The following is a 21,041-nucleotide window of genomic DNA, read 5'->3' as shown; positions in this document are numbered from 1 at the left end:
TCCTGTTGCCCAGTTGGTTCTCTTACTGTGTGTAAGGTTCCCACCCCTCAGGTCTACACTGCTTTGGGACATCCCATTGGTGAAGACTTGTGAGTGGGCGGCGACTGTCGGAGGACGTAAGAGAAAACGGAATTTTTGTAAAATCTTACCGTAAAATTCCTTTCTCTGAGTCCTCCGACAGTCGCCGCCCCCCGCCCCTCTTTTGGGGTTTTTGTGTACTCTTACTGCTATGCTACCAAACTGAGTTGGGAGTGCTGGTGCAGGGAGGTATTGACTAAGGGGACAGCCCCTAGGGGTGTGTCTATGCTAAAAGCTTTTGTTATTAACAAATCTTGTGCCTAGCTACTCCTGCGGAGAAAAGGTCAATACCCATTGGTGAAGACTTGTGAGTGGGCGGCGACTGTCGGAGGACTCAGAGAAAGGAATTTTACGGTAAGATTTTACAAAAATTCCGTTTTTTCTCCTTCTGTCCAGGAGATAGTTGTACAGTAGGTGCCTTTCTGTTTGCATCACACACATCTTTTTTTACACGTTTTATATGTGCAACAGCTGGGCTGAAAATCTTCCTATAACAACTTTCTATGCTACATCCTAAATTACAACCGCAGAATGGCTTGCCTCATATTTGTAATTTACAGTGAACTCAGCATTTAAAATCTAGCATAAGCTGGCAATTTTTTTGGATACGTACAGCACATCAGTTTGTTATTTATCTTCACTTCTTTCTTCAGGATCTGCAAATTGAGCGAGAGAAAAGCACTTACAATATATCTGGAGGCTGTACATCTCTTATCGTTGTCTACATACTTGGGAAAATCTATGTAGCAAATGCTGGTGACAGCAGGTAATACTTTGTTTCATATTTTATGCACTTTATTGAGCGGTGTAATCCCTGTGTTATACTGTCATCCCTTCTCACAATCTTGTTGATACCTACTAATATTAATAGATTTCTTCAGCTGACAATGTTGGTAAAGTTATTAAGGGCTTTTTCACACAGGTGCAGAGACCCAGCTTGTTTGAGTCTACACATCCGAGCCTTTATATCCATACAGAGGCAGATGCTTGGCCTTGGAAGCAGACAGACTGCCTCCAGGGCCATGAATTCGTCCCTGCATGGACATTTAAACTCAGATGTGTGGAGCAATCTTAATTTTTTTAACAGGCTTCCGGCCATGGCTGCAAAAACAATCTGTCACTTCCGGGCACATAAACACATGATATCTGGTCATCTGCTCTTGTGTGAATGAGCCCTGAAGGTCATATTCCTAACCTGATATAAAAGGGCATTCTCTCAAATGTTTTCATTATCAAACGTATAGGCTAGTTGTACTTGAAATGTGCTCAAATTGACAACAGCTTCCCTGCACAGTGGCTCTAATTTTCAGTGCTGGCATATGATTTTTGAAAAAGGTTATTCCTCTCTCTAACTTCCTTATGGTAGGCATATTAATTTCTTAGAGACACGGCAGTGTTCACCGTTTCCAAGGGCAATCCATATTTGGTCTCAGGGTAGCATAACAAAATCATTTGCATAGAGGCTGCATTTCTCAAACAGATATAGCCTAAAACTTCCAGTGGTATATTTAGTGTCAGTCCTGCCTACTTCTTTCATATGCATCACAATGAACAAAGACCTTTCCTTATCTCCTAATCCCTCCACACCTCCATAACTCCTCTTGTGTGCAGGCAGGGAGATCAGAAAGTTCTCAACGCACACAATTTCGGGCAATATCAATAAGTATTTTTCTTGCATTTATCTAACGATATAACAAAACTAAACAAGACTAAAGGTAAATATAAGACCTACTGAGCAGCACTTAATAGGGTGGAAGAATTAAAGGGTATGTAAACCCTAATACTGAGCTTCCTTTATTTGCTCCCTTTGGTCTGCTAAATATATAATTGAATATGTTTTGTTTTATCCATTTGGCATGTACAAAAAATACCTGTTGATCCTGAAACATGATAAATTCCTTTGCTCTCTGCTTGTGCACAGAGGGTGGGGGTTTAGTTAGATAAGAATGGGGGAGAAGATGAGAGGTTCTTTGTAATGCATCAGAAATATATTACAGCATGGAGGAATAGGAGTGCAGCGGCCCCTCAAGTTGAACTATGATATATTGCAAATCCCTTTTTAAGAGAGCCAGCTAATAGGGCTAGAAAAGCAACAACTCTATGCCTCTACCAATAAAGCTGAACATAATAGAATTGTTGTGCTACTGGCTACTATTTCTAAATCAGACACCAAAATTTTATATAGGTGAATTATAAGATTGCAGTGGTCATACAGTCACTACTTCTCTTGCTATAACATCTTTTTCTCTTTCGTTCATCGATGGACACAGCTCTTCATTAATCATGACTATAGGGTTATATCGCCTTCTGCAGGAGTAGGACTAGGCAGAACAAAAAACTTGGCTACGCCCATGGACCATCCTCAGCTGGTATATAACCCCCTCTCTGCTATAGGTATTCAGTTTTTTTTCTGTCTAGTCAAGAGACAAGGCCCCTTCAGCATGAAGGTCTGCCCTCATCCATAGCTGGGGTGGGGGGGACATCTTCGCTGGTTTCTGGACCTCCTTGAGAGCAGTGCAGAGGGCGCAGCGGAAACCCCTGGGTGTATGTCCTGCTGTAAGCAGTATGGGGTGCAGTACCTTGGGAATCCCAGTGCAGAGAGAGCAGCGGTGCAGAGGGGCACGGAGACTCCTGACAGTCTGCCATTGAGTGCCCGGTGGCCATGTTTATGTAGTCCGTGACATCACGGCTGCCATTTTCCCTTAGTCCAGCGTAGTGCTGGAGATGACCGAAGCCGCACGGTGGTGCCTGGGGTCTGGCTTCTCCTTTTCCTTCCTGGGATATATGAACTGGATGGCACTTATGGCAGTTGCTGGGTCCAAATAAGCGGTGCTCCTCCGGCTGAGTGCTTGGGGGTCCCTATCTCTCTCTCTCCCTCTGCTAGTAGGTTCCCTGAGTGTTGGGGATCCATAGAAGTGCCGAAAAGGTTTGTTGCTACAGGGTGTCTTCCTTATCCTTTGGAGCCTCAGGGTCACATCTGCCCCACTGACCTCCTCATGGAGGCGCCAGGTCCCTCAGAACCCCAGCTCCCCATTGTTGCACGCCAGCTGCTGTCACACAGACACTCTTCTCTCCCGACTTACATAAAGGTTCTGGGTCTGATGGTGTCCACCTTCAAGACAGTTCTGTTTGCACAGTCCTGTACACAGCTCCTTCAGCAGGTTCAGCTACACAGGAGTATACCGAGGTTCGTGGCGAGGTCACGGGTTCCTCTGGCAGACGCCGCAGACATTCTAGGGTAACTCACTGGAAGACCACTATTGTCCTCGGCTCAAGCCACGGTTCCTGCAAAGAATCAAGGGCGAGGGTCTTCCAATGGGCTGATTTACCATCCTGCTTTACAGTCGCTGGTTTTATTGGCTTAGCTATTGAAAGCCAGGCACTGAGGGATAGAGGTAGTGATCCCTACCATATTGAAGGTGAAGAAGTCGACTTCTAGCAAGATATATCATCGTACATGGAAGGCATACATTTCTTGGTGTGAGTCGCTTGACGCTCATCCTCGCTCCTTTTCTGTGGCTCGGATCTTGGCCTTTCTTCATTAGGGTGTTGAGCAGAAGTTGACCTTGAGTACCATCAAGGGCCAGGTGTCTGCCTTCGCAATCTTCTTTCAGCGACCCCTAGCCACGTACTCTTTAGTTTGTACCTTCATTCAGGGGGTTCGACATGTGGCTGCACTTGTACGATCTCTCTTGTCGCCGTGGGATTTGAACTTGGTGCTCTCTGAGCTCCAGAAACCTCCATTTGAGAATATTCAGGAGATTCCCTTACCTATGTTGTCCCAGAAGGTGGCATTCTTGGTGGCTATTACCTTGGCCTGCAGGGCATTGAAGTTGGTGGCACTATCCCGTCTTACTCCCTATTTTGTGGTCCATAGAGCTAAAGTGGTTCTTCGTCCCTGTCCGTCATTCCTGCCCAAAGTGTCTCTGACTTCGATTTGAATGAGAATATTATGTTGCCTTCCTCGTGTCCCAAGCCTGTTCATCCCAAGGAATTTGCTCTGCATACCTTGGATGTGGTTCGAGTGACTCAGGTGAATCTGGCAGCTACAAAGGCCTTTCGGAGGTCAGAGTCGCTTTTTGTGGTTACACAAGGATCAAGGAAAGGGCGGCCATATTCATGATTAATGGAGCGATGTGTCCGTCAATGAACGAAAGAGAAAATGGGATTTTTGTACTCCACGTAAAATATATTTTTCATCGACTGAGTTTTTGATACGTCTAATACTGCTTGCTACTAAACTGAATACCTATAGCAGAGAGGGGGGGATATTTGCCAGCTGAGGACGGCCTATGGGCGTAGCCACGTTTTTTGTTCTGCCTAGTCCTAATCATACAGAAGGCAATATAACCCTATAGTAATGATGAATGGAGTGCTGTGTCCGTCGATCAACTGGATTTTTCGGGGAGTACAAAAATCCAATTTTTTGTTAATTTTATAAAGATTTGTATAGCAGTAAGGTCTCATATGAGGATGAGGCCTTGCTGCACTTTCTAAGTTCCATTGTCTTACCTATTCTCCCTGAAACTGACCTAGACCTGTTGGCAATCAGTGTGTTTTGGGGTGCACTATGATCGGTAACTAGCTGTTACCACAATCTCCTCCTCACACAGGATCAGTGTGTAAGGAGGAGAACACGGTGACAGCTAGTTACCGTGTTCTCTGTTGACATTCTGTGACCGGCTGTGATTGACAGCCGGTCACATGGTAAAAAGCCAATTTCATTGGCTCTTTACCTAGATTGGGAATGGGCTCTGTCCGAGGGACGAGCCTCGTCCCCGATCGCCGCGCTGCGTGCCCCCCCGGGGGCGCGCATTGAGGAGAGAACGAGCGACTCGTGCTGGAGCCGCTCATGTGATAGGCTGTGATTGACACAGCCGATCAAGCGGTAAACAGCCAATTTTATTGGCTGTTTACCTTGATCGGGGATCGGCCCAGTCCAAGGGAGGAGCCTCATCCCTGATCGCCGCGTTGGGCGCGCAGTAGCGGCGAGAGCGGGCGGCCGTCATTTGACGTCCGCTCGGATCGACAAGCCCTTCCTGCCGGCGTCATTTTACAGTGGCCCGGTATGGAAGTGGTTAACAACACTCTGTAAACGTCCAGGACCTGAAGAGACCAGTTAGTGTGGTTTTGGAATAGAAATATTTTCCCATTCTTGCCTGACATGGGATTCTAACCACTCAATAGTCCTGGGTTGTTTTTGTCATATTTTCCATTTCAAGATGAGCCAAGCATTTTCAGTTGGTAAAAAGTTTGGACTGCAGGCAGGCTAGTTACGCACCTGGACTTTTCTACTATGAAGCCATGTTGTTGTCATAGATGCAGTGTAGCATTGTCCTGCTGAAATAAGAAGGTCCCTTTTCTCTTTAATCCGGAGATTGTGGCTCCCATGGTTGCCAAAAAAAAAAAGAAGACAATGCCACATTTCGATTCATCTTACCATTTTGCAACAGACCATTTTAAATGCGCTTTGGCTCACAGAAAATAACAGCATTTCTGTATCATATACAGATATGGTGTCGTCTTTGCATGATAGTTTTAACTTGCATTTTTGGATGTCACGATGAGCTGTGTTCACAGACAGTGATTTCTGGAAGTGTTCCTGAGTCCATGCAGTGATGTCACAGAATCATGCCAGGTTTTAATGCAGTGAGGGCTGAGGGCTCGAAGATCCTGAACATCCAGTAGTGTGTTTCAGCCTTGTTCCTTGTGCACAGAGATTTCACCAGATTCTCGTAATCTTTTGATGATATTCTATACTGTAGATGATGATATATTTCAAGTCTTTGCAATTTTAGATTGAGGAACATTATACTGAATTTGTTTGACAATTTTTAGACACAGCTTTTCACGGTTTGGTGAACCTCTGCCCATCTTTACTTTTGAGACACTCACTCTTGAAGGGCTCTTTCACACGGGCGTTCCGTATGTCCGTATATCACCCCATCCGTTTGCGGGTGATATATGGACATAATGCATGTCAATGGGATTGCGGATGTCAGTGGATGACCATCCGCTGACATCCGATTTGTGTCCTTTCAGTTCTGTTCCGTTTTTTGGAACGGAACAGAACCCTATTTTTCTTCCGTTAAAAAAACGGAACGGATGCAAAATCGGATGTCAGTGGTGTCATCCGCTGACATCCGCAATGCCCATAGACATACATTATGTCCGTATATCATCCGCAAACGGATGGGATGATATGCGGACATACGGAGCAGATGACACAAGTGTCATCCGTGTCCGTGAAAAAGAAAAAAAAGTGCCGCAGTGGAGGAAGAAATCGGAGTGGCCGTGTGAAAGAGCCCTATGATCTTTTTATACCCAAGCATGTTACTGACCTGTTGTCAATTACCCTAATTAGTTGCAAAATGTTCTTCTATCTAATCCTGCTCTTCCTTGTTAGAACTACTTACTTTTCCAGCTTTTTATTGCACTGTCCGAACTTTTTTGGAGATGTGCTGCTGCTATAAATTTCAAAACTACCTTATTTTGTTTCTTAAAATGGTACATTTTCCAAGTTAAAACATTTGATAGCTTTTCTATTTTTTATTGTGAAAAATGTTGGGTTTATGAGAAATGCAAATCATTGCATTCTGTTTATGTAGATTTAAAACAGCATCCCAACTTTTTTGAAATTGGGGTTTTATGAAGCCTGCTTAAAGGGACATTAAAGGCTTGTTTTAAAAAAAAAAAAAAAAAAAAAAACATGTCATACTCACCTGCTGTGTGTAATGGTTTTTCACAGAGCAGCCCTGATCCTCCTCTTCTCGTGTCCCCTGCTGGCACTCATGGCCCCTCCCTCCTGCCCAGTACCCCCAGATCAAATGGCTTGCTAGGGGGGCACCCGAGTCGTGGCTCAGGCTCACCCCCTCTCTCTCCCCATTGGCTGTGATTGACAGCAATGGGAGCTAATGAGGAGTAAGGGTCCTCAGTGAGCCGAGGCTCTCCGGCACATCACTGGATTGAGATGAGGCTCAGGTAAGTATTGGGGGAGCTGGGGGGGGGGCTGCTGCACAGGGAATTGAAGGTAAAAAACCTTGACCCTTTATAACCACTTGAAGTTTAGACCGCTTTGCCCGCTTGACCCCTCATCTGACCAGAGATAATCTGAAGCTTTAAGAGTCACAAATGTCTAGTGTATCAATGAACTGTTCTGTTTAGGTTTACTAAGTAATATGAGTTTAAATGAGCTGTGCTGCCCAGAAAATTTACTTGACTGTGCAAACTTCTCACCAGGTGCTTGATAGCATGAAAACCTAAATCCAGCATAGGTTGGCATCATTATATTTTATTCATCCAGAGGTTTAAGGGGTGCAATGGATAAAGCTGTAGGTAAAATTGAGTACCCCTTAAATAATATTGTGCAATCTGCACTAATATTTCCTAGTCATTCTTGGGGGGGGGGGGGGGGAACAAATAGTCATTTATTAACTCAACAGCTGCCATTTGTGACGCATCCCGTTATAACAGTCACTGTGAAGGTAGACGCTAGAAAGTCTCTGTAGATTCTTGTAAAATAAAGTCAATTCCCAGCAATTTAGAGTATTCTAGTTCAGTGACCCTAGGCAATCACATGCATTGCAGATATCTTGGATCTGTACATGGATTTTTGTATGAAAGTATATGAGCACTTATTACATTCTTCCCCAGCTTGAGTGCTGAAAGGTGACCATTGATGTATAACACTGCAGCAATATCATTGCTTTATGTGAGCTGTAGACAGACAAGATGTGAAATCACTGCCAAGTGTTCTATAATATATTTTCTTAATTATAGAAAATGATCATACATTGTCACTTCCTATGGTCCATCAGTGAGGTCAGTTTTTACTTGTCTCCTAGTTGTAAGCTAAAGGCTGCTGCTCTGCAAAGTGTGAAAGATTTAGCAACCGCGTATCTGTAAAGCTGACAACTAGCCCAGCTTTGTGTCATGTAAATGAATGTGTTGGATGACTACTAATTTAGTCTTACATCTGCTGCTGCCTATTCCTTGCATTCCAATGAGGAAAGTACTGTCATTACCTCTACCATTGTCTTTATTGAATAACCTCTGGTGCATTTGAGTGTACCACTTGCATATAGAAGCTAAGTTTGTATAAAAAAAAATAAAAATTGATATATTTCAGGTTCGATGGTAAACAGGATGCCCATGCACTTATAAATTGTTCAGGCTCCATTATTTGTCAGGTGGAAAAACACTCTATTATTTAACACAGCAAAAAAACATAACAAGGAAGCACATAATTTGCAAGTATGCGGTTAACAATTCTCAAAACATATTAATAAGTCAAGAGTCTTCTGCTGATACCTCTGTCCAGGCAGACAACATGTTTGGAACAGCAATTCCCTTTACCTGGAACTTGTGTACACAGTTTAGCATACTTTTTTTAATGTATTGCTTATAATGTAGAAACAAAGGCTGTCACCAACCTAAAACATGGTAGGTAAAGGCACAGAAAAAAAAAAACATTTTAAAGGAATTGTAAAGGCATTCTATGCATTAAGATAAAAAGCCTTCTGTGTGTACAGAAGGCCCCAGCACCCCCTAATACTTACCTGAGCCCCATCTCTATCCAGCGATGTCCACGAGTCCCTCAGCCTTCTGGAACTCTCCCTCTTGATTGGCTGAGACAGCTCTGGCGCCATTGGCTCCCACAGCTTTCAATCAAAGTCAGTTAGCCAATCAGGATAGAGGGGGTGGGGCCGAACCGCAGCTCTGTGTCTGAATAGTTACACGGAGCTGCAGCTCGGCTGGGTCAGGTGCCCCCATAGCATGCTGCTTGCTGTAGGGGCACTCGGCAGGAGGGAGGGGCTAGAAGCAGCGAAATGGACCCAAGAAGAGGAAGATCCAGACTGCCCTGTGCAAAACCAACTGCACATGTTAAGTATAACATGTTTGTTATTGAAAAAAAAAAACAAGACTTTAGAGTCGGTTCACACTAGTGCGGATGCGCTGATCGCATGTAATTCGGAGCTCACTGCTCCTTCATTACCTGCGATCTCCTGTGCGGATGCGAGTTCAGCCATACACTTTGTATGGCTGAATTTGCAGCGCATCCGCAGCAAACTCGCACACGAGGCATTTTTTGAGCCGCCTCAGAATCGGATCGCACAGCGGTTCACACTTGTGCAATCCGATTCTGTGCGAACTTGCAGATCGCACTGCGATATGCAATCAAACTGGGGGTGTCGTTAAAATTTAATTGACACCCCCTGCGTATCGCATATGGCAGTGTGAACTGCCAGATGTGCGGATGCGATGCGGGATCACGCTGCATATTCACAGCGTTCCCGCATCGCACAAATGTGAACCGAGCCTTACAATCACTTGCAAAATTATTTATTTTCATAAATTATTTTTATGTACTTGCAATGTGTTTTTAAACTTGCCAGTAAATTTGATTGCTCTAGCTTCTAGCAGGGTTTGCATCATTACAGAAAAGGTAAATGTAGAAAAGTGACCCCAAAAAAAAATAAAGTGATCTATCAAGCCTGTTTTTTTTTTTTTCTTTTATTACATCTTTTTGTATTTTTGTATTTTTTTTATTTACCCAAGCACGTTTGAATCCATTTACTGTTGACTGACTTTATAACTCTGGCGCAAGTCAACTACCCTTTGGGTAAAATAGTACTTTCTAAGATACTTTCTGAGTTTGCTTTTGAACTTTCCTCCTACTAATTTGAGGTAGAGGTCATGTCCCTGTGTTCTTGATCTTGGCAGCCAATTAAAAATACTGCCCTCCTGAACCTTGTTCACCCTCTTGATGTGTTTACAGGTTTCAGTTATGTCTCCCCTTTCCTGTCTTTCCTCCAGACTGTACATACTCAAGTTTTCCCTGATGTGTTTTATCCCCCCAGACCTTCCACCATTTTTGTTACCCATCTCTGGACTCGTTCTAGTTCATCAATATCTTTTTGTAAGTGAGGTCAAGTAAGTGACTGTAAGTGACTGTATTCTAAATGAGGTCTCACTAAAGATCTATATAGGGGAATCAGGAACTCCTTCCTCCTGCTGGTGACCCCTGTAGTGATGCATCCTATAATTCTATTCTCTTTTTGGCCTGGTCACTGTAACGGAACAGGGCACCCCTGACCGGGTACCTCCGTTGACAGATGCTCCTAGTGCTTCCCGAGGGGCTCCAAGCACTCCACCTGACACCGTAAACACTTCAGACCCCACAAACCGCCGCAGCTTGGTTAGGGTCTTGGCATCTCCTACCCACCCTGGACCTACGACAAGGCTCCAGGTTCCTGTGGGTGAACCTCTTTCCCCAGAGAGTGCAGCAGAACAAGCTCTATTACAAGCTCTTACAAGAGCTTAGGGATTATCCAAGGGAGTATGGAGGACATAGCAATCCCTTGCAGCAGATCCCCCCAATAAGAGACAGAACTCTAGATTGAGGGTGAAGGAACTCTAGAACAACTTTATTGAACAAGACTTATATACAGTTTTCACCCACAAGGTTACCACCCAGATGGACCTTGTTGAAGACTGGATGTGATATCCACCATCCAATAGGAACAGAGTTTTACACTCTCATACAGTGTACACAAAAATATACAATGTGGGACAATCCCCCCTCCCTCTTAGCATCCAATCCACATATCTTTATACATCCCATAATACGTTCTCTTAAGGCAGACAGACAGAACAGTGTGAGGTCATAAGCACTTACCAATGAGACAGGGCAATTCACATTCCCTCCCAATACACAAACAAAAGGAAAACCTTTCTGACATTGAAAGATATGTAATATACACAGCATTTAGGAATTACAGATTTCATGGCAAATGGGAATAAATCTTAATATTTCTATATGGAGAAATATGGCAAATATGAAGCAATCCAAACCATTACTTATCTGTCTTTAAATTCCAGTGACGGTGAATACTGTCACAGTCACACTGTTTGCTAATGTTGCAGTCATACGAGATAAGAACTCTCAAATCTTTTTCTCTGTAGTTCTGGCCAACACTGTACCCCCCATATTGTACTGTGTGTCCATTCAGTCACAGAGCCGTTGCTCGGCCCCATCCCCTCTCTCCTCATTGGCTCACTGGCTGTGATTGACATCAGCTCCTGCTGCGGTCTCAACCAATGAGGAGGGAGAGTCCCCAGAGAGCCGATGATCGATCTCACACATCTCTGGATTGATCAAGGGTGAGCTCAGGTAAGTATTGCAGAGGGCAGGGGACGGCTGCTGCACATGAGGGTTTTTACCTTCATGCATAGAATGCCTTTATAATAACTTTAAGATTTGTTTTTAATGCGTTTATAATGCATTTTTAACTTGTTTGTTTCGTGTTAAATAACGCTTTCCAACCACCTCCTCTGTGTTAGTCTTCTATTGTATGAATATTTGTACTATCATCTCTGCCAGTAAAGCTTTCAAAATGCATCTCAAATGTTCTGTATATGGTAATGGGGCGTTTCTAGCGCATTTTCAGCATATTTACATTTACTTAATTGGAAGTGTTTGGGGAACGTTAAAGCCTATCAGCTATATGTTGGGTCAAATTGGGTGGGACATTAAGCAACTCAAACATGCCCATGTGAACTACATTGGCAGCTGCAATGTACACAATTTTGATGTTCATGTGGCACCAAAAATGCTTCTCGGAGTCTTTTGTGATCCATGTGTTCTGTGTACTTTTTGGTGTTTGTTTGCTGTGTTGGACTGCATTTGGACGTCCCATAGAAAAAAGTCTCAAGATCCTGTCTTCTGAACTGTACGGATAAGACAATAGAATTTTTGACTTGCCAATCATTGCCAGCGACTGCACACTTCAAAGTAGTTGCATATAACCAATGATTAACCACCTGCTGACTGCTCACAGTAAATATACTGTAAGCAGGCTACAGGTATAGGCACAATCACGTACATGTACGTCAAGCCTTTCTTCCTGGTTCAGTGTGCATGCCCCCTGACCAACCCATGCTGTGATTGGAGACAGCACAAGTTTTGCAGCAGATTCCAGCCAATGATTTTGTCTGAAGTCCGCTGATAAGCTGTGTCCAAACACACCGAGTTCTTTGTTTACAAACAGACCAAACTGTGCATAGGAACAGCGATTTGGCTATTTCTTCTCCCCGAAAAGCAGGGGACAAAAACAGCCAGATAGCAAAATACAAGTAGCGGACATTACACTTGTAAGGCACACAGTTAACCCCTTGATTTCCCTACATTTTAACCCCTTCCCAGTCAGTGTCAGTGTGCAGTGTTATCACTGATCACAGCATTAGTGTCCCTAGCAACGTCAGTGTCAGTTAATAACCCTCCCAGATAGTGTCTGCTAGTGCCAGATTGCCCGCGACACTATCACAGTCCCACTATAAGGCCGGGTTCACATATGTGTGGCCACAGTTCATGACATGGCGTCTGGCAGACATGGGAGTAAGTCACACATGTGCAAGTCACAAGCAAGTCTCAAGTCTTAACCTTCAAGTCTCAAGCAAGTCCCAAGTTACTGTGGCAAAAAGCAAGCAAGTCAAGTCGAGTCCCTGCTAGAAGTCAAGCAAGTCAAGTCATTTATTTTGGTCAAGTCCAGATGACGTCGTATGACGAAACGCGTAGGGCGTGGTTTGCGTACGTCAGTACGTCCCTTCCGGGAAAGGTGGTTTGAGCCGGTGGAACGCGGAAGCGACCCGGCGAACACCTCAAGCTGATAGTGAACTCCCTAAATGTGAGTGGATGCTACGTTGTTTCACCCTAACAAGTATATACTACGCAATGGAGGCTTATTTTCTGTTCTAGTGACCAGGGAGTGCTGAGCCACCTTCCTAAGAGTGCGGTAAGCAACGGTGCAATCGGTGGTACACCCACTGGCGCCAAACTTTGTTATAGCACGCTATCAATAGCACTCAGCACTTTATATGTACACATGTGATTTTATATGGTACACTGAGCACAGCCCATGCGAATGTATTGAAAGTTTTTTAGCACGCAGCACTTTGGTTCAAGCACTATATGCACTTTTTATATGAATTATACGGTTTATGGAATTACACAGACATAATATTTATGTGGTAGCGCCGGTCCCAACATCACTTGCACTTTTCACCAAAAGTGAACCAAAGTCCCTAAATTCAGCAATGAAATTCAAGTGAGGTAGAAATTTAATAATTTAAGTTTAATAATTGAATACCGTGATAATACCGTATACCATGACAAAACCCTAATCAATTAATCGCAGCATGGAAATCTGATATCGTCACATGCCTAGCCATACATCATACAACTTACTTGTACAATTTTCTTTAGATTTACCAAAACCAAATTGTAGGAAGGCAAAACCTAAACACTTTCTGTTTGTATGTAATCAGGCAGGCCCTCTTACTACATAGTTAAAGGTAAATCTAAAGAAAATTGTATAATGTATGGCCAACTTAAAGCTTGCTATGACAGTTTTTCTATAGATCCCACATATAGATACTGTGGGCACATGTTACATTTCTGGAAAAATGCTGTCAAAAAAGTATTTTTATTTTTTGTATGATAACCTTTTGACTTTCAGTTGTTGGTGCACAGTATGTGCTAATAAGGATCATGCTTTATTTTTTAATGATTAGGTTTGAGCAAGCTGTTATAATGGATGGTCTAGAAGCATCAATTAGACTTTTATGTTTTCCATATTTAATATGAAAATATTAGTAATCCATTACAAGAAAAAAAAGAAAAAAATTATGAGCATAATTTAGAAACGTGTCTGTTTCTCTGCTAAATGTGATAGGAAAATAATAGCAGCAGCAGCAATATCTGCTGTGGGAGAAAGAATGGCTTTCTGTTTGAGACGTCTTTGGAATATTGACTAGTTCAGACTCTGCATGTAGCAATCAGCCATTTATGTGCGGCTAGGAGTGAAAGGCCAAAGCCGCCATCTGCATATGTTATACATGTGCAGCTGATCAATAGACCTATAAAGTCTTATCGTGTAAGATAGAATCAAAATAAAATCACATTTTTTTCTACTAAATACTGGCAGTATAATACCATAAGCATTTGATTCTGTTTACACAACACAGTGGGGGGGCAACAAAGAGTGGTGCATGCTCAAGCTTGCACCACAGATCTAAATTAGATGCTGCTCCTTATTAACAAAGGGGCACAAGCTATTCTCTGCCGTGGGTGACACAGCCAGCACAGGGAACGTGGGAGCTTAACTTCTGCAGTCCCTGAGAGCTGACATCTCACTTACAGTACAACAAGGTCACAGTCACCTGGCGGGAATCTGCAGCAGTTTTTCCAATATGGAAAACTGCAACAATCCACCGTTAATTTGGGGCAGACCTGCACTAATTTCTGTTTCACTCTGAGATAGAAACTGGCACAGGTGGTGCAGATTGACGTGAAACAGATCTATCTGCTTAGTTAATGTGGAGCATACCATTTCTGACGGTTTCCTGTGCCAGTGTAATTGCACTATATTGGGCTCACCTACTTTGTTTTACAAAGAGTTTCACTGAATTTCCAAGAGAGCAGATGGGCTGCACCTTAATGGGGACGGTACAGCTCTTTTGGGGAGAAAGATGGCCACCGAGTTGGAGGGGCTTTTAAACTAGGAGACGGGGGGGAGGGCTCAGAAATAGAATCAGTCAGGAGGGAGCAGAGGACTGAAGGCAGTTGTAGGGTCAATAGCGACAGTAGGTCAACAACATCAATTGGCGGGTCTGTGCGGGAGAACAGCAGACCAAACAGAAATAAACAAAACCGCCAATCACGTTTAACTTCCGTAAAACTAAGAGGGGTATATGCTAATGCCAGGAGCCTAGCTAATAAGATGGATGAGTTGGACATGTTAGTACATGAGGAGGACATAGACCTTGTGGGAATAACGGAGACTTGGTTCGACCCCTCACATGACTGGCTGGCCAATATCCAAGGGTATTCTGTGTACCGGAAAGACAGGGTTGGTAAAAGAGGGGGAGGGGTATGTCTCTATGTCAAGAACAATATAAAGGTGCTAGAAAGGAGTGACATTACAGATGGGATGAGCATGGATTTAGAATCTGTGTGGGTTGAACTCGATAGGGAAGAAGATAAGGGAAAAGTAGTTGTGGGGGTTTGCTATAGGCCACCTAACCAAGGGGAGGAGGTAGAGCTGGAATTTTTAGCACTAATAGGTAAAGCGGCAAAACTAGGATCAGTCATCATATTGGGGGACTTCAATTATCCCGACATTGACTGGGAAGAGGGGACTGCACACTCGCATAAGGCCCGGCTATTCACGGAAACCTTACAGGATAACTACATGTCGCAGTTGGTGGATTCCCCTACTAGAGAGAATGCTATCCTGGATCTATTGATCACTAATGACCCAGACATAATCTCGGAGGTAGGAGTCCAGGACAACCTGGGCTCTAGCGATCACAGGATGATCACATTTAGTCTAAATAACAATATAAAAAGGCAAGTGGGGAACATAAGAACCCTAAACTTCAGAAGGGCAGACTTTCCAAAATTGTACTCATTGATGGAAAGGGTAAACTGGGACCAAACCCTGGGATCACTGACCACAGAGGAAAAATGGGAATGCTTTAGAACAATATTAAGCAAAGGCATCTTGCAGTGCATTCCTATGGGGAATAAATTTAGAAGAGACAAAGCCAAACCTGGCTGGCTAAACCGTAGCGTTAAAAAACTTATTAGGGGAAAAAAATTGGCCTTCAAGAAATATAAATCAGAGGGCACCGTATTGGCCTTCCAGCAATACAAGGAGGAAAATAAGAAGTGTAAACACGAAATCAAGATGGCTAAAATCAACTTTGAGAGACAAATAGCGGAGGATAGTAAAAAAAACCCAAAGAAATTCTTTAAATATATCAACAGCAAAAAAACTAGGGCAGAGCATATTGCACACATAATTAACGATGATGGGAGGATGGTTACAGAGGACACTGAAAAAGCAACCGTGCTGAATTCTTTTTTCTCGTCAGTCTTTACGCAGGAAAAGGAAGGGTACACTGACCATGACTGTATGGTTAGTAGTAATACACAGGACTTGCCACTATGGCTAACAGAGGGGGAAATCAGGGAAAGACTGGATAAACTTAACACAAACAAATCACCAGGCCCGGATGGCGTACATCCGAGAGTGCTCAAGGAACTCAGTATGGTTATATCTAGACCACTGTTCCTGATCTTTGCTGACAGTATTAGGACAGGAGATGTACCAGGGGATTGGAGGAAGGCTAACGTGATTCCGATATTCAAAAAGGGCCAGAGACATATCCCGGGAAATTATAGGCCTGTCAGTCTGACATCAATAATATGTAAACTTTTGGAGGGGATGATAAGGGACTATATCGTAGAGTATGCTAAAGACAACAACATCATCAGTAGTAACCAGCACGGGTTTACAAATGGGCGATCTTGTCAAACCAATCTCTTAGCATTCTACGAGGAAGTGAGCTGTGAGCTAGATAGGGGGAGACCAGTGGATGTGGTGTACTTGGATTTCGCTAAGGCGTTTGATACAGTTCCCCACAAGCGCTTAATTTATAAAATAAGGTCTGCAGGTATCGACAGCAGGGTTTGCTCTTGGATACGGAATTGGCTAAAAGGCCGTGTCCAAAGGGTAGTAATAAACAGCGCATACTCAGACTGGTCTGAGGTAGTAAGCGGGGTGCCCCAGGGCTCAGTCCTGGGACCAACCTTGTTCAATTTATTCATAAACAGCATTGAGGAAGGGATCAGTAGTTCGTTATCAGTTTTTGCAGATGACACAAAATTGGCCAGGGCAATAACTGCACAGCATGAAGCAGATATCCTACAGAATGACCTGGACAAAATTACGGAGTGGGCAACGACATGGCAAATGAGGTTTAATGTGGAGAAGTGTAAGGTTTTGCACTTGGGGACCAAAAACATAAAAACACAATACACGTTAGGAGGGGAACCCTTGGGGGAATCAAAAATGGAGAAAGATCTGGGAGTCTTAGTTGATGATAGATTAGGCAACAGCATGCAGTGCCAAGCGGCAGCTTCCAAAGCCAACAGAATATTAGCATGCATAAAGAAAGGGATGTATTCCAGAGATAAGACTATAATCCTTCCACTTTATAAAACTCTGGTCCGACCGCATCTGGAGTATTCTGTCCAGTTCTGGTCGCCAGTCCTCAGGAGGGATGTGTTGGAGCTGGAGAAAGTCCAGAGAAGGGCAACTAAACTGATTAGGGGGTTGGAGGACCTTACCTATGAAGAGCGGCTGCAATCGCTCGATTTATTTTCCCTGGAGAAAAGACGTCTGAGAGGGGACATGATAGCAATTTATAAATATCTTAATGGGGATCTCAGCTTAGAAGAAAAGCTGTTCATTCGAAGGAATTGCATGAGGACTCGAGGACATACAATGCGATTAGAGGAGAAGCGTTTTAACCTCAGGCAACGTGGGGGGTTCTTTACTGTTAGGGCTACAAGATTGTGGAATTGTCTACCACAAGAGGTGGTTTCTGCGGGTAGTATGGTGACTTTCAAAAGACTCTTAGACTTACATCTCAAGGATCAGGAGATTGAGGGCTATGTTAGATGATTACAGTCACACACACCTACACAGGTTGAACTGGATGGACTATTGTCTTTATTCAACCTCACCTACTATGTAACTATGTAACTATGCAGTGTACAGGGAATAAAGCATAATAAAAGGGTGTCAATAGTACATCAAAATGAACCATACAGCATAAGAAGTCTCAAATACATGGCAAAGCGCACTAGTAGAAGCAGATATTCCATTCTGGCTGAATATTAACCAATCAATTTGTGGCATGAAAGCCAAACACAGTGCACCGGCCGATAAGGTTTGCACATTGCTGTAGATAATAGGCAGCCTGATTTGTAAAAAAAAAAAAAAGAAGGGGCAGACCCAGTTACCCCTTTGGGGCCATTCAAGTAGAAGAAACAAAAAGGTACAGTATGTCACAAAAGTGATTACACCCCTCATATTTTTTGTAAACATTTTATTATACCTTTTCATGTGACAACACTGAAGAAATGACACTTTGCTACAATGTAAAGTGGAGACTGTACAGCTTGTATAACAGTGTAAATTTGCTGTCCCCTCAAAATAACTCCACACACAGCCATTAATGTCTAATCCGCTGGCAACAAAAGTGAGTACACCCCCTAAGTGAAAATGTCCAAATTGGGCCCAAAGTGTCTATTTTGTGTGGCCACCATTATTTTCCAGCACTGCCTTAACCCTCTTCGACATGGAGTTCACCAGAGCTTTACAGGTTGTGACTGGAGTCCTTTTCCACTCCTCCATGACGACATCACAGAGCTGGTGGATTTTAGAGACTTTGGGCTCCTCCACCTCCGTTTGAGGATGCCCCACAGATTCTGAATAGGGTTTAGGTCTGGAGACATGCTTGGCCAGTTCATCACCTTTACCCTCAGCTTCTTTAGCAAGGCAGTGGTCTTCTTGGAGGTGTGTGTTGGGGTCGTTATCATGTTGGAATACTGCCCGGCGGCCCAGTCTCCGAAGGGAGGGGATCATGCTCTGCTTCAGTATGTCACAATACATGTTGCCATTCATGGTTCCTTCAATGTACTGTAGCTCCGCAGTGCCGGCAGCACTCATGCAGCCCCAGACCATGACACTCCCACCAATATCCTCAGCGGAGACACAGAGCACCAGAAAAACCCAAAAGAAGTTCCAAGCTGTTCTTCCTTTATCCTACACTTAAGCCTCGTGCACACAATCATACTATAATCTGATCGTTCGTACACAGATTTCGAGAATTAATTGTGAAGTTCATCCGAAATTATCTGAAGGGACAAACACAAACATTTTTCTCATACAATACTTCGTTTAATCAGTACGATATTCGTCTGAAAAAATCGGAAGAGCAGGACCATGCATGCTCGGAAACTAAAGAATACATTACAATACAACTTATATTCTGTCGTATGAGAATTTTCATAAGTTTAGTAACCTCTTTATTTTTGAAATGAGACTAGCATGAAAAAAAAAAAAAAAGACGACCATTTGCCCAATATTCTCATTGTGTGTACGAGGCTTTAAAGTGAACCTGTTCCCAGGTCATGCACACTGGCGTATTTATATACTGTATACTAAACAAGCTAAGCAAATGCAGAATGCTTCTGTTACTTTGATTTGCATTTTAATTGCTTTTACTAGCATCTAGAATATTTTATAAGTTTCCTTACACTACTTTAAAGCTGCTGTTGGCTGCTACTGAGTTGATTCTGAGACTGTTTAAGCTACATTTCAATTTTCATTAACCTGTATGAGGAAGGGGAAGCTGGCTATACACTAGTAGATTTTCAAAAGAAACCTCAATGAAAATGTATTTATAAATTTGTACAAAACTTCTCAGTACATTCCGACGGCTTAACAAATGTCGTAAAAAAATTGTTTAAATTTTTGTGAATAATGGACTAAATAAAAAGCACATACTCTGTTAGAATTTTTCCATCTTGCTCCTTGATTTTTTTTTTTTTTTTTTTAAATGAAGCCCACTAACAATTAGAATATCGCACAAATGTTCTTTAAACAAAATATTTCACGTAAAATTATACCAGTGCATAGCTAGCTTAAGGCCCCTTTCACACAGGCGGACCATTTAGATCCGCCTGTCAGTTTTTTGGGCGGATCTGAACGGTCACCCCATGCATCTCTATGGGGCATCGGATGTCAGCGGAGACATGTCCGCTGACATCTGATCCGATCTGTCCAATCTGGACTAATGGAAACCCTATTTTCCATCCGTCCAGCGGATCGGATGGAATCAGATGAGAACGGACAGATGGTCCATTCCCATTCGATTCCCCCATAGAGATGCATGGGGACCTGACAGCTGTCATCATTCTGCTCAGCGGGGGATCGGCAGGTCGATCCCCCGCTGAGAAAAACTGAGTCTGCTTGACGGACTCATGTGTGAAAGGTCCCTAAAGCGGAAGTAAAACCATAGATTTAACAGGTTTAAAAAACACATGTCGGGAATGTAACTGTCACATTGGATGTACTCTCAAACAAACTCTCAAATCATCCTATGGCTGGTGTCATTACTGATCACTAGCGATGGGCTCTGGCTTGTTCAGATTGAGCGTGCCAGGAAGCCAACACTGAGCACTGAAAATCCTAGGCAGCGTGTGTATGTGCAGCTGCCGGTCAGCTAATGTCTCACTGCCTATGATTGGTGGTGTGCAGTGACGGCTTCCAGGCGCGTTCGATCCAAACATGTCCAAGCCCATCACTACTGATCACATGTGCAGCACCATGGCAGTTGAAGAATAAACAGAGACCAAGATGGCTTCCACTTTAAGAAACGAAAATGTACACAAGCCCTGCGCAAGATAAGAAGTCATTTCCTAAGACTCAAAGCATGAAAAGATGAAAAAAATGCACAGCCAAAAATACCAGAACATGGTGCATTTTGCTCCACTTTGTTGCTACACACATGCAACTTTGATGGTGCCATTTAAAATTAATGAAACTACAGTGCACCAACTCATTTACTTGTTACCACAACAACCTGGTATGAATGGCCCACAAAAGTAATTTCTATAAAGCATACAACTAATGAAGCTCTGTATTCACTAAAGCAGAACTAAAGTCTGCAATACTTATATAGAAGCCACACTGCCTCACCAAGGTACCTCTGTAAAGTGCGGTCCTAACTCCTAAATTTAGGAGTCTCCAAGTTGGAGCATATATACCAGTGGATAAAATGAAGACAAGTAGGCCTACAGGGAGCCTATTCATCTATAAGGGCCAATTCAAACTATGTGCAGTGACCAGCATTTTACTGCAGTGTAAAACACTGGTCAATGCTAGGATATACAGAAAACAATTGTTTTCTTTGTGTCATTTTTGCAGCTCAGTTTCAGATGTGCTGCTTTTTATCGCAGTACGCTGTACAGAATGGCATGTCACTGTACTGCAGCACAGTGGACCACGCTGCTGTACAGTGACCTCAATGAAGTTTCATTCTGTACA

The 21,041-nt window shown here is 43.2% G+C and overlaps 1 protein-coding gene across 1 annotated transcript in view; it reads left to right on the top strand.

Moving 5' to 3' along the window:
* PPM1H (protein phosphatase, Mg2+/Mn2+ dependent 1H) overlaps positions 1 to 21,041 on the top strand; it is a 289,277-nt gene that overhangs the window by 179,937 nt on the left and 88,299 nt on the right. The window contains exon 4 of the mRNA XM_082256727.1: positions 732 to 844. Within this exon, the coding sequence (XP_082112853.1) occupies positions 732 to 844 (113 nt within the window). The remainder of the gene's footprint in view (positions 1 to 731; positions 845 to 21,041) is intronic.

Source organism: Pelophylax lessonae (genome assembly GCF_965119305.1).
Source record: "Pelophylax lessonae genome assembly, chromosome: 4".
Lineage (NCBI taxonomy): Eukaryota > Metazoa > Chordata > Amphibia > Anura > Ranidae > Pelophylax > Pelophylax lessonae.
This window is presented reverse-complemented; position numbering and strand designations above follow the sequence as displayed.